General features: G+C 41.8%; 1 protein-coding gene across 1 annotated transcript in view; it reads left to right on the top strand.

The window, feature by feature from the left end:
• LOC149303687 (protein kinase C gamma type-like) overlaps window positions 1-14,635 on the top strand; it is a 57,364-nt gene that overhangs the window by 36,321 nt on the left and 6,408 nt on the right. The window contains exons 4-12 of the mRNA XM_089481240.1: window positions 529-640; window positions 4,300-4,431; window positions 7,354-7,510; window positions 7,622-7,756; window positions 8,203-8,290; window positions 8,585-8,614; window positions 9,678-9,815; window positions 10,564-10,737; window positions 11,730-11,821. Coding sequence (XP_089337366.1) covers window positions 529-640; window positions 4,300-4,431; window positions 7,354-7,510; window positions 7,622-7,756; window positions 8,203-8,290; window positions 8,585-8,614; window positions 9,678-9,815; window positions 10,564-10,737; window positions 11,730-11,821 — 1,058 coding nt within the window. The remainder of the gene's footprint in view (window positions 1-528; window positions 641-4,299; window positions 4,432-7,353; window positions 7,511-7,621; window positions 7,757-8,202; window positions 8,291-8,584; window positions 8,615-9,677; window positions 9,816-10,563; window positions 10,738-11,729; window positions 11,822-14,635) is intronic.

Raw genomic sequence — 14,635 nt, 5'->3', positions numbered from 1 at the left:
ACATTTTAGAGAGGAAAATTGGGACATTTGTGACCAAGCAACATCAGAGTGTGGTCAAGAGGTCAAGAATCATTTATAAAGAAGAACATACAAGCTAGGAGAGGCTGCAGCTGTTTGCTTTCACCTAAATTTACAAGGAAGGGCAAGATTTCTGCCTTTCCTCTCCTCTTGCCCCTGTCAAGTTAATGGAATGCAGACTCCTTTTGCAGTTTGAACTCAGTTTGCAGCAACTGAAGTAAGCTGAGGTCAATGGAGGAAGGTTTGAGGAGGAGAGAAGAACTGGGACATTATTTAAGCAGCTGCAAATGTGGAACTAGGTTTAATAGGGACAGTCCCAGACAAATTGGGACACTTGTGGGGTTTGCATTCTGCACTGGTTGCCAGAAAACTGCTAGTATGCAGATCTTTCTAGAGGTGGTGAGAATGGAAATGGGGAAAGACCTATGTGGTTTCTGTACACTAGAGAATAATGTTCTAGGTCTCATCTTCACTGATGATTTATACATCTCTGAATTTCTCCTTTCATAGGATCCTCGGAGCAAGCATAAGTTCAAAATCCATAGCTACAGCAGCCCAACCTTCTGTGATCACTGTGGCTCCCTTCTTTATGGGCTGGTCCACCAGGGAATGAAATGCACCTGTGAGTAAAGCCATCCTCTGATGCTGTGTGGTCCCATTGCACTAGAAAAACTGAGCCATGGGCATTGTAGAAGGCGGGGTGGGGAGACTTATTTCATCAGAGGATTGTTGCACCCTGGAGATAAAGAACAATGAGCTATGATCACAAAATCTCAGATCTTTCAACAGGATTAAGAAAAAAATTCAACAGGATTAAGAAGCTTCTCTACAGCCCCCAGGGTTCCAGCCCCCCTTCATTTAATTTTTTTCTAGGCATTTATCACCTGACCTTCTGATGGCCCAGAATGACTACAGAACACAATAGTTTGCCTACACAACCTCCTTTCATACTTTAAGACCTTTCAAGCACTGAAAAAACTGGCCAAAATAAAACCAGAAGTGATGTGATATCGCTTCCAGTTATGTCAAGTTTTGGCCTGTTGGATGGGGGTAAAGGATTTTTTTAAAAAAGCCCCTTGTCCCCTCCATAGTTGCCTACCCCTGGCCCTTTCACTCTACAGAATTATAGCACTATGGTTTCACTTTATGGGAAACCTTGGGATTTGCAGTTCAGGGAGGGACATTTAGATCTCCAGGGCACATATCCCTAGTGCCTCATCGGACTTCCACCCTCAGAATTCCATAGGATTAGTCATGACAGTTAAAGTGGAATCATAGTGCTATAATTCTTGTATTATTTTTTTTTTTGTAGTGTGAAAGAGCCTCAGAAGTGGGCCACTTTGTCTCCCAAAGAGGAGCTACATCACACAGTTACAGCAGTTTGATTCCATTTTCCTGGTCATGGCTTTATGCTATGGAATTTTGAGATTTGTAGTTTGGTAGGACTTCTCTGGTAGAGAACTCTAACCTCAAGCGACAAATCCCAGGATGCCACAGGATAAAACCATTGACAGGATGGAATCAAGCTGATGTGACTGTCCAATTTAGCTCTTCTGTGAGACATCCACAACATAGGAAAAATAATGTTAATAAACCAGCTTTCCCCCAGCTTAGCACCCTCCAGATATGTTGGGTTGCAGTTTCCATCACCCAGCCACCATGTCCAATGTCCATATTGCCTGCAGGGTGATGGAAATTGTAGTTCAGCACATCTGGATGTGCTGGGTTTAGTATACTTATTACTCCCACATTACAAATATCTTAGTAGTTAGGAGAGGCTCACTTATGTTGCAACGATGGTTGAGACACATCTGTGTTCCTCTTAGAGCACTTAGGAGAAGTGCTCTATAAATGTCAATTAGTCTTACAAAGTAGACTGATAAGGCATTGAGTATATTACGCAGGATGGTGTTAAAATTATTCTTGTTAAAATTAGTTCTGATTTAGGCTGGATCATATATATGCAGCTTGATGAGCTGAAAGACTCCTGAGGTGGTAGAATGGAGTGTACTACTTCACTCTGCAGGTGGGAGATACCATTTTTGAATGTTACCCTCAAGGAAACAGTGTGAAAGGAGAAAATGAGAGCATCAAGGAGAAAAATTCTAGCTATGCAGTCACCCAGATGGTAGTTGTCTACTGGATGAAAGCCTCTTCTTCTTCTTCAACACAAAGGAAGATTAGACAATGTGCTCCTCTCATCTGCAATCTGGAATGCGACAGTCTGCTTTCCCACCTCACAAATCTATGACACCCCCCCCCCCCCACTTTACTTGTTTTTGCACGTAGAGATGTAGAACTAACTGTTCCATGCAGTTAGGATAGGATTTTTTTCATGAGTAACGCCACCTGGATTGATGCCCACATGGACATTTGCTTCAGGCAGGTAGCATCTAATTGATATTCCTGGGCATGTATGGGACAGAAGCCTTTGAAAAGTGTATACCCATACTCACTGGAAACTAAAAATTCTGAATCTAGCCATTGAAAAGACCATATTTGACATGAACCCCTCCAGGTATTATGCACACTGGTGATACAGTGAGGGCACTGTTTTTGGATGATTTGTACATCTTCTTTTCGTTAGCATTTTTTCTTATGCTGAAGGTGCCGATGGAGGCAAGATGAGGGCAGAGGCACTGGAGGTCCTGGAACCAGAACTAGGAAAGGCTGACACGTGGGACTCCTTGAAACTAGGCTGGCTACTGCAGTACTAAGCAGAATGGCGGTCTGTGGGCTGGTGCCAGTCCATGAGCTATTGGATGCCAGTCTCTGGCGAGTTTCTGGGAAAGAAAGAAACAGTTGTAGTCAATTGGCCCTAATATGGTGCCGGTCCCTGGCACATTGGTGGGAAAAACTCTGCTGGTCCATCATATCAGATCACATAAAAACACTGGGCTACTGAATATGTTCATAAATACCAACTTGTTTACTCATGGGAGGAAGTGACTAACATTGTGAACACGTTCTGTCTTCCTTCTCCTAAAGATTTAGGGTAAATTGCTGCAGTCATTCTTCCCAGAGATAGAGCACAGTCCTCAATGAACCTGCCAAAGATGATAAAATAGTCTCTAAAATAGGCATAAAAACATAGCCAGAATCGATCTTATGTGTCTCCAGTGAGATGGTCAGAAGGGGCAGATGAGAGGGCTGTCGCGCCATCCCAGACATTTTAGATTATTAATTATCTGAATTTGAGTCCTTTAATTCAATTTATCAATTGATTGGAAGAAACAGTTCTTAAAATATTTTCCTTGTACCTCTAGCACCTAGTTGGATTACTGATTTTAAAGACTTTCTGTCCTTAAATGTTCTCAGTTTCAATTTCATCTGAAAGAATGATAGTAATTCTACAGATATATGATTTAAATTTACTTTTGTTTTTATTGTTATTTTTTAAACAAATAATTGCTTTCTGAAGCTTTGTTGGTGGTCTTTGATGCCATAGCTTTTGGGATACAAGTGTTTCTCTGTATTCAGAGATCAGTCTCAAAAAGACCTTTCACAGGTATGCTCAGTTTACATGTAAGGCATATGCATTAATGTAAATAAGCGCACACCAGAACAGTTATTTTATAACACATACGCATATTGCAGTACATACTATCTTAGAAGGCACATTATATCAAAGATGAAGAAGGAATTCTTTTTCAGAACTGAAACTTTTACATATAGATTTGCCCTGTACTAAAATATATATTTTTAAAAAACATGTTGCTTTCTGATTAGTTGGAGGACACATTATTGTGACTCATAAATTGTTCTTTATTAAAAAGGTGATTATTGTATATGCTCATGTGTAAGTCTAGAAATTTATGTAAAAAAATACCTTAAAAACCTAAGTCAGCGTATCCATGGGTCAATGTAAGTACTGTATTTTAACTCTTGTATTGAAAAAGGAACCATCCCCTGGTGAAAAGCAAGAGTGTAATCTCTTTTGGAAGCACTGACCACCCTCTACTTTGTCATTCATCCACCCTCTGAATGAGCACAAGCAGTTATGTCTACTGGAATTTTGTAAGCTCTTTGGCATTATTTCGCTTTGCTTTGTCCTTTAGATCCATTTTTACATGCCCTTAAGTTTTACCTTTGACTTATCCACGGGTCACATCAAAATCCATCATTTTGCCCCCCCCAACCTGCCCTCAACTTATACAAGAAGCTGACTCACAGTTGAGTATATATGGTAATCACTATTTGATTAATGTTGCAGGTCTCATATGGAATTGTGTTGCTTTCTGTGGTTTTCTGATCCCAGTTAACAGCTCTTGCCCTCTGCAGGTTGCGAGATGAATGTGCACAAACGCTGTGTCCATTGTGTGCCCAGTTTGTGCGGCGTGGACCACACAGAACGCCGGGGACGCCTGAAACTCCACATTGAGACATTTGGGAGTGATGAGATCCGTGTGACTGGTAAGGGAGTATTTAACTGAGGTGACTGGAGATAAGAATAGGACTCCCTGCTACCATAGGAGGTTTCTTATCTTCTTTAGATACCCTGCACTCCAGGCAGATCCATGTTCAATCTTAATTGGGAGGGGTCCAGAAACAGGGGCTTTTCTGTGGTGGCCTCTCAACTGTAGAATATCTTCTCCAGAAATACTGTAGCTCCATTTGTTCTGTCTTTTAGATAGCATTTCACAATGGTTCAGTATGCTCAGGTATTTGGTAAGCTAAGTGAAGACTTCTTCTGTGGCTTTTACATCGTTGTTAATTGCCTTTCATATTTAGAAGCCAAAGTATATGTGATGGGGATGATGCAGTGCTATAGCCAGCCTTGCTGTGAAGAATGATAGAATCATAGAGTTGGAGGAGATCCTAAGGGCCATTCAGTCCAACTCCCTGCCATGCAGGAACACACAGAATATTCCTGACAGATGGCCATCCAGCCTCTGTTTAAAACCCTCCAAAGAAGGAGACTCCACCACACTCCAAGGCAGCCTATTCCAATGTCAAACATCTCTTACCATCAAGAAATTATTCCTAATGTTTAGGTGGAATCTCCTTTTCTGTAATTTGAATCTGTGTGCTAGTCTCTGCAGAAAACAAGCTTGTCCCATCTTCAGTATGACATTCTTTCAAATCTTTAAACATGGATATCATGTCACCTTGAATCTTCTCAAGGTTAAAAATACCCAGACCCCCAAGAAGGCCCTCATAGAGCATGGTTTCCAGACCTCTTACCATTTCAGTTCCCCTCCTCTGGATATGTTCCAGCTTTCAATATGTTTTCTTGAATTGTGGTGCCCAGAACTGGACATGGTATTCCAGGTGAGGTCTGATCCAAGCAGAATAGACTGATACTGTTACTTCCCTTGAACTAGACACTATACTCCTGTTGATGCAGCTAAGAATTGCATTGGTTTTTTAAGCTGGCACATCACATTGTTGACTCATGTTCAACTTGTGGTCTACTAAGCTTATGTGGGAGAGCCAGTCAGTCAGGTAGGTGGTTTGGGGCACTGGTTGGGTCAGGTAGATTGGCATTTGCAATGACAGGAGGACCCACTGAGAGCTTGTAACTGGAGATTTTCCTCTTCTAAGAACATGTCATCCTTCTGCTATGCCAGAATCTGACAAGCCTGTTTCTCAAAAAATTCTTAGCAGATGCAAACTAAGCATCATAGTCACAGAGCTTGGAAACATTATGTAAGAGGGCTCTAAGTTCCAGAAGTCTCCAGCATAGCTCAATATAACGTCTGGCACATTGGACCCTCTCTGCATCTCACTCAGAGATAATTCCAGCACAGATTGCAAAGTGGCCCTAGGAGACTTCCAGTGGTATGAAGCCAGAATTCAAGGCCCTTTATAGCTTTTTATTGTCTCCCAATTGCAGACCAGAACAGAATAAATTATGCAAATACTTGTTCAATTTGCATAATGTATGGAAAATGTTTTTAATACATAAAGGTTACAGGATACAGCTTCAAGTGCATGTAGTACTGAGTCTACCTCAGTGTAGAATCTTTTTATAAGTTTGTGCACAAACAAATGTTACTTGACCCATCTTTAGTCCCATAACTGATTCTTTAGATTGCTTTGTCTTTTCCTCTTCATTTCTGTTTTAGAAATCTACTAATAGTGCTGTATAATTATAGCAACAAGATTAATAGGTTAGATGCAGACTTAATTATTCTTAGATCTGGCCTATTGAAATCAGTGGAATGTAAGTTAGTTGTTGAGAGCCAGCATGGTATAGTGCTTATTGAGTCCAGTTTTTGAATCCTACCTCAGCTATAAAAACCTACTAGCTGACCTTGGGAAAGTCACTCACTTAGGCTGCATCTGCAGAAATTATGCAGCTTGACACCACTTTAACTACCATGGCTCAGTGCTATGGAATTATGGGATTTGTAGTTTTGTGAGACATTTAGCCTTGTCTCAGAGAGCTCTGGTGCAACAACAGACTACAAATCCCAGGATTCCACATGATGGAATGAAAGTGGTGTCGAACTGGATTATTTCTGCAGCGCAGATGCAATCTCAATCTGGGAGGAGAGCAATGACAAACCTCCTCTGAACAAGTCTTGCCAAGAAAATCCTAAGAGAGGGTCACCATGAGTGCAGATTTGATTCCCAGTGGATAGCAGGGATCCACTGTATTATGAATTTAAGATTCACTCATTTTAGTGTGTTTACTCTCATTATTACTGAGTCTAGACCCAACTCTTTTTTATTCTCATTTTCATGATGATTATTATTAACAACCAGCTGAAATGATAGGGGTTACTTGCTTAGGAAGCCACCTAGATCTTTACAGGAGGGAAGAAAATCTTGTGGAATGGCAGCAGATAGTAGCAAACAGCAAGGGAGCAGGAGGGCTGGATCTGGCTGGGGCTGAAGAGCTTTGGTAGTGATTGAGTTAGTGGAGGCTGGGAGCCAGGACGCTTGGGTTCTATTCCGAGCTGCAGAACTTGACATCCCCCGCCTCTGCTTTTCACACCTTCTCTTGCATGCTTTCTCTCTCTCTCTTTCTTTCTCCCTCATCCTGGAATCAAGCATGTAGGTGGTGAGAAGAAAGCCATCACTGCAGTTTTCATGACAGAAGGGGATTTCCTCACCCACCCCTCTACTATCTTCTTTACGTCCTATTCCATTCCCACCCCCTACATATGAAGGCGGTAGCAATTGCTGCCACATAAACTTTCTTGGCCCACAGCAGGTGGCCTGGGACAGACGCCAAGAGATCCTCCTCCCTCCACCCACTAGAGAATGCAGGAGGTCTGTCTTTCCGCCTACTCACACTCTCCTCTGATACTAACGCTGCTGGAAGCTAATATTCTGTTAAAAACTAATACTGTCTCCCCCCCTTTCTTTCTTCCTTTTCTTTATCAGTTGGTGAAGCACTGAACTTGATCCCAATGGATCCCAATGGCCTCTCAGATCCCTATGTGAAACTCAAGCTGATCCCTGACCCTAAGAACCTAACAAAACAAAAGACCCGGACAGTGAGATCTACTCTCAATCCGGTGTGGAATGAAACCTTCATTTTGTAAGTCCTGCAGTGTATATGTTATTGAAGATGCTGGAGGGTAAAAGTGCTGAGGGGTTTTATCCATTGAACCATTTTTACTCTGTGACCCCCAATCTTCTATCTGACCAGCACTCTGCAGCCAGGTGACATGGAACGGCGGCTCTCCGTTGAGGTGTGGGACTGGGACCGGACAACCCGCAATGATTTCATGGGAGCCATGTCCTTTGGGGTCTCAGAGCTTTTCAAGGGCCCTGCGGAAGGCTGGTAAGGGGATACTTGGGGGGGCAGAAGCAAAGATGGAAAAGAATGACTGGCAGCTCAGGGGACACCAGTGGTTCATTTTCTCTCTCTTTCCCCCTCCGTCTTGGTGTCTTTTTGGGGTTTTATCTGTCTGCCTGGATGGTTCCATCATCTATCTATCTATCTATCTATCTATCTATCTATCTATCTATCTATCTATATCTGATCTATTGAATCTATCCATCCATCTTCTTATCTATATAATCTCTGTCTTACCCTATCTTATTCTATCTTACCCATGAAATCTCTCATTTTTACTTCCATCCCTTCTTCACTCTGCTCTCTCATTTCCATGTCTTTCTCCCCCCCCCCCCCATTTCTTCTTTTCCTCTTTCTTCATAATCCCTCCTTCCTCTTGTTCGCCTACCTTCCTTCCCTGCCCGGTGTCCCTGTCTGCGTTGCTGTCCCAGGTACAAATTGCTCAATCAGGAGGAGGGCGAGTATTATAGTGTCCCTGTGGCTGATGCAGAAAACTGTGGGCTGCTGCAGAAATTTGAGGTAACCTCGTGGCTTCTTGGGCACAGCTTGATTTGGCCCTCCCCTGGTTCCCCACTGTGTGCCAGCCCAGTGCAAACACAAAGGCCATGCCACTTCACAGCTGGGGGGATGCTGCTGCTGTGAGGAAAGAGGAGTGGGGTGGAGGGAAAAAGCTATGAACCACTTTATCTTCTAGGAGCTGTGAAGGGAGGTCAAGTGGGCAGTCTGGCTTGCTAACTGGTGTTGAATCTCAGATGGGGTGGGAAAGAGGTTACTAGTGCATCTCTCTAAAACCTGCTCTTTTTGACTTTTCAGGCTTGCAACTTCCCTCTGGAGCTCTATGAGGTATCCACAGTTCCTTCAATTCCATCCACCCGTCTCCTGGCACAACAAGATGGGAGTGAAGGAGGGTTTTTTTTGTTTGCTGCCCATAGGACTCAGTCTTAGAGCTGATTTCTATCACATTAATATGGGGAGAAGGACAACTTAGGGGGAATACCTATACTTGGTTAGGCAAGAAGTCTCTCAAGTCCCATCTAGGGTGTTTCAAAGCTGCTCACAAAATAATAGAGATTAGCATCTCTGCTTGTTTTGTCCTCCCTGTATCTGGTGATCGGAGGCATGCTGCCTCTGAACATGGAGAAACACAAATGTCTTGTGAGCAATAGCTATGAGTATGCATAGCCTCCATCCTCTGTGGGCCCTATCACAGCTTTGTAGACCAAGCCCTGCAGGAGAAGAAGTATTCCCTTTTGTCTTGTTTGCAATAGAAAGAAAGGTGAGTGGTGAGCAGTATGTACTAGAGGGGAAAAAAAGACAAAGCACTGGAGAGAAGACTAGCTAATTCTGTGCTTCCCACATAGGGCGATATCTTGCACGTAAGAAGCTTTCTTACATGTGAGTAAGACCATTGCTCTTCATAGTCTCGGAGGTTCTTCCTAGCCGTCAGATCTTGTTAACTGGAAATATTTGCATTGGAGTGAGAACTTTCTGTATGCAATGTGTGTGCTCTAGTGCTGAACTATACCCTGTTTAATATTGTGTGCTTCTATGTCCGGCCTCCCCACAGGTGTTCACAACCCCTGATTTTGGCCCTTGCTATGCAGAGTTCCTCCAAAGGTTCACTACTTTTTTGGAAAGTGTTGGTACTTTTGCTCTTTAAGAGATATCTGCATCTCACCAGCTTCCATTTTAATCATACCTAGAAAGAAGTGAACTAGGGTATGTTTTCTGGAATAATCCAGGTTGCCAATTTCAGCTTCAGGCCAGAGAGCAGAGACGTTGCAGAATTGGTAGTTTAAAGCACCACTTCTCCCATCCCCTTACTCTAAACCAGCAGGAAGTGCTCACATCTCTCACCATATCTCTGTTTCCTCTTCTTTCTCCTTTATTATCGTGTGCTCTGCAGAAGGTTCGGCATGGCCCCATCCAGTCACCATCTCCGAGTCCTACAGATTCCAAGCGTGGTGCATTCTTTGGCATCAATCGCTTCCACATCTCGGACTTCAACTTTCTTATGGTGCTGGGCAAAGGCAGCTTTGGGAAGGTGAGCCTGTTCTTTGGCAACTGAGCACACAGATGGTTAGAGGAAGTATGGGTTATTATCTTTTCAACTAGAGGTTGAAAAAGTTGCTTTTTTCAATTTCAGTTCTGAGAACCTCTCAGTCAACATGGATGGTAATATATCAGTAAGATGGATGCTACAGGGAGCATTCCCACTGGAAGCTGTGAAAGAATATCACCAGATGGATATCAGAACTGTAGCACAATTTGCACCAGTTCTGTCTTTGAATGTTTCTTATCACATTACATCATGGTTCTCTTGTCATTGTATTCTAGTTAGATCACTGAGGAATCAAATCTTTTCCTTGTCAGAAAAAAAATCTGTTAATGGTTTCCAATAATGCTCCTGTCCCAAATACTGCTTTTGGTGCCAATGGTCCACACACCCCACATCCCCACAGTGACACCACAACCCAGGGCCACATTCCTTAAGGAAAAATCTGCCATGGGCCAAATGCCAGTGGTTGGTGGGGACTGAAGCCAACAGTGTATACACTTTGGTGACAAAAGTAGGCAAGCCCACTCTCTGTCTTTCCTCCTCATCTAACAGGTGTCTGGGGAAGGAGCATGTCACTGAGGGCTGTTGAAATTAAGCTAAGTGCTGCATGAGATCAGGGAAGGGCCCATGCAGTCCTACTGCCTTGGGCTGCCTGCCACTAGTCGAAGAAGTGACTGTGGAAAAGGCTAGATCCAAATTCAAAATCCAAACCTTTGGGATTCTCTCCTCACAGGTGATGTTGGCAGAGCGCCGTGGGACAGATGAACTATTCGCCATTAAAATCCTCAAAAAAGATGTGATCATCCAAGATGATGATGTAGAATGCACCATGGTGGAAAAGCGAGTCTTGGCCATGGGAGAGCGTCCACATTTCCTAACCCAACTGCACTCTACTTTCCAAACTGCGGTAATCTCTGGCAACCTAGTGGGGTTGTCGCTTGCCATTTTAACTCTATCTTGTAAATTATTATTATTATTATTATTATTAATGTTTATTTATATAGCACCATAAATTTGAATGGCACTTTACAGGCATCATCAAAAAATCTGCCAATCGTGTACACCATAACTTCTAGCTGATGAATGTAATAATTTCTTATCATCCACATATATTTGCACATAAGAGACAGCAATTGTTTCAAAGCATGAAGAAACACACTTTCTCTGCTTTATTTATTTATTTGAGGCTGCATAATGGGATGCAACACTTTGCTAATTTTCTTCTTGAAGGAAACAGCGAGTAGCTTTAGCAAATTTCTTCTTGCTGCAAGAAAATCCTCAAAAAGTGCAGTTTTTGAAGACTGTGTGTGCTTTGGGAGTTTCTCTGCACAAAAGTCACATGCAGTTGTTTTGTGCAGAATACCCCCTTTTTGGTATGGGAAACAGCATTTTTTGAGCATAAAATAATATTTCTGCACAGAAATACCATGTTCTGTGTAGAAAAATGCTGATTCCTATACAAAACTACCATGTGCAAATTTTCTGTAAGGATTCATCTTGTCAGGATTGTCTCAAGAATTCAGAAACACATTTTTCAGCCATTATTTTTTTTAAGAAATATTCTCTTTATCTCTAATGCTTGTACATACTCATAAAAGCAACCATAATTTAAGAATAAGTATCTAGAGAAAGGAGTGCCTCCTTTAAGATGGCAGTATTTGTAAGTAATTCTGATCAAAAGAATTACATTTCTCCCTCACCCCAAATGCTGTCTGATTAATTGGGACACGTTTTTAAAGTCAATTAAGATGGATTGAAATTAATCTACTTGTTAATTGACTGGATACTCTCCTACATACCCAAGTGTGCTGGGAAAGGGAACATTTTGTATTATTTGAGGGGTCCTTTACTTTGTTCGTCTGTGGTGGCAGCAGACTTAATGTGGTCTTTTTCTTCAAGGACCGACTCTATTTTGTAATGGAGTATGTCAACGGAGGAGACCTGATGTATCACATCCAGCAGGTTGGGAAATTCAAGGAACCACATGCTATGTACGTGAGTTTCTTAGAGAAAACCTTTGCTCTCCCTCCTTTCCTTTCTTCTATAAATACTTACTGCAACCCAGAGGATGGTCACACCAGAGAGCTGCTTTTCTGATCAGCTCCGATCTTAAGGTCAGGGCTGCCTGCAGAGAGTGATAATGTCAAACATAGGCTCAGGTAGGGATGTAAATACTCATCTGTCTCATCCTTGCATGTGAGGGCAAATAAATATGTTAGTTTTCTTCCTGCTGCAGGGAAAAATGAAACAATAGGTTTTCTCCCTCATGCACTACAGATAGTTTTCTTCATGCAGGGAGTGTGTATATGAAGGAACATTAAAAATATAACCCCCCTCTATTGCTGGCTGAATTCATACAGCCTGATGTACCACAAGCGGGAATTGCACCACTTTGTTCCGCTTATGAACATTGGACACCAGGGCTCAGTTTCATGGAAAATTATTACACTCCAGTGAAGCTGTGTAACTGAGTGACCTCAATATGGAATCAACAAGCATCTAGTCATTGCATGAAGTAAATCAGTGTGGCTTTTGATCAAAATATACTGTTGGTGAGTGGGTTATCTGTCCTGCTCAGAAGAACAATGAAAAGTAAGTTTGTGCTACATTGGAAAATTCAGTTCATTTGCACAAGGAACTCCTATATATGAAAAATATATGAGGCTGTAATGTGAGACTGAGAATGCACTCAGGCACCTTGAAGAGAAGATCTGTTGCCTACTGTTCTTACCCAGGTTAGGCTAGTAAGGGTGGTTTATCTTCCTCCGTGTATTCCTCTTCAAAGTAAGAGAGTTTATTTACGACTTTGTTTTCCCTGTGCTTTCTCTAAGGAATTCAAAGTGAAATACATGTTCTCCCTCTGTCCCATTTTATTCTCACAAAACCCATCAGCCAGGCTAGACTGAGAAATGACAAGGTCCCCCAGTGACTTTACTGATTGCATATGGGAAATCTTTGTGGGTGACCACATCATCATTACAGCACACTAGCCTTCAATGTACATTTAAGTGGGATGAATGCCTGTTCTTCCCATTTATCCCTGCTTATAGTTGCCTTCTTTAGTGGAAGTGGGCCAACTGTGGCTTTTGGCCTAATTTCATATAATTTCATTTCAAAAGCCACTCTGTGAGTGAATGGCTCAGATCAGGGAATCCAAGAGAAATTTTGCACGGTGGAACAAGTCTGCTTTTGAGCTCCAGGGTGTGGGGTGTCCAAATGGACCATAAATTCTCAATTAAATATTTTTAGTAAAGATAATGGTATAACATGAAATTTAAAAGTTGGAGTTTTTCCTTATTTGTAGAAAAATATGGTTATGCTAAAATATGAACAAAGTAGACAGTTTTTGCTGTATCATTATGAAAGCATAATAGAACACGATGGCTAATCTCAGGCTATTTGAATACAACCATTGGTAACCTTTCTTTGTGCCCCAGAATGATCCGATAACAATGTACTTTATATTTTATACAAACAGCAATAAGCCTGATCAACTAATGAAATGAGCTTTCCTGGCTTTTTTAATCTGCAAAATTTCTAATAACGTTATCAAAATCAATTTCTCTGGCAGTGGTTGATTCAATACTCAGTAGACCTTAAAAAGTTTTTGATATGTTTGAGATCTTTTTTCTTTTTGAAAGAAGGGGCTGTCAGAAATTCACAGATCCTTCCTGGGCTCTCTGGCCCCTAGACTAATATACTGGCTAAACCCTTCTCTCATAGGCCCTTCAGACCTCTGACACAAGAGACCTTTCTTTATTAGTCTGTCCAGTGTAGAGAAGGAACGAGGAAAAGAGGGATGGATGGATGGATGGATGGGATCAAGAGAAAATACAAAGGGTGTCCTCTGTGCACTTTTGGCTCAGGCTCAGCCAATTGTTAACATACTCCCTTACCCTTCAACAGTTTACTCTGAATAGAATGTGTTTCCAGGCAGAAAAAATCCCCCTTCCCCAATGGTAACTTAAATGTGTCATTTTAGGTCATAAGCTATTTGGTATTGGGGAATGATATCTGGTTACTCTGTACAATGCCATGCACATTTATAGAATAGAATCATAGAATCATAGTCCAAACCCTTGCCATGTAGGAACTCACAATCAAAGCATTCCTGACAGATTGCCCTCCAACCTTTGCTTAAAGACCTCCAAAGAAGGAGACTCCACCACACTTTGAGGGAGTGCATTCCACTGTTGAACAGCTCTTACTGTCGGGACGTTCCTCCTAATGTTGAGCGGGAATCTCTTTTCTTGTAGGTTGCATCCATTGCTCTGTGTTCTAGTCTCTGGAGCAGCAGAGTGATGCTGAATAAACAGGAGTGGAGGCTTAAATTCACAAAATATAATATTTGCTCTGTTGTGTATTACAGTCAGCCCTCTGTATCCATGGATTCTGCATCCACGAATTCAACCATCCACAGCTTGAAAATATCCCCTGTCCAAACAAAATTCCAAAACCCAACCATAATTTTATTATTTTATATAAGGGACATCATTTTATTATGCTATTTAATATAATGGGACTTGAGCTTCTATAGATTTTGGTATCATTTGTCAAGGGGTGGATTGGAATGAAACACTAGCAGATATCAAGAGCCCACTGTATCATATCAGCATACTGATTGCCTTAGTGTTTGTGCCAGCCAACGCAGGCAATCATGACACACATACAGATTTTTTTAAAAAAATACAATCTAGATACACACAGTAGGAAGCCAGTCTACATTCAGGTCCCTTGTCACTTCTACTTGGAATGAAAAGTACTCTCATTGCAATTTACAAGCTCTTGTTTCACAGATTTTGATT

This window comes from Sceloporus occidentalis, unplaced genomic scaffold, assembly GCF_023333645.1.
Source record: "Sceloporus occidentalis isolate IW3139 unplaced genomic scaffold, rSceOcc1.0.p SCAF_14, whole genome shotgun sequence".
NCBI classification, from domain to species: Eukaryota; Metazoa; Chordata; class Lepidosauria; order Squamata; family Phrynosomatidae; genus Sceloporus; species Sceloporus occidentalis.
The sequence above is the reverse complement of the archived record's forward strand: the minus strand, read 5'-3'. Positions and strand labels throughout refer to the sequence as shown.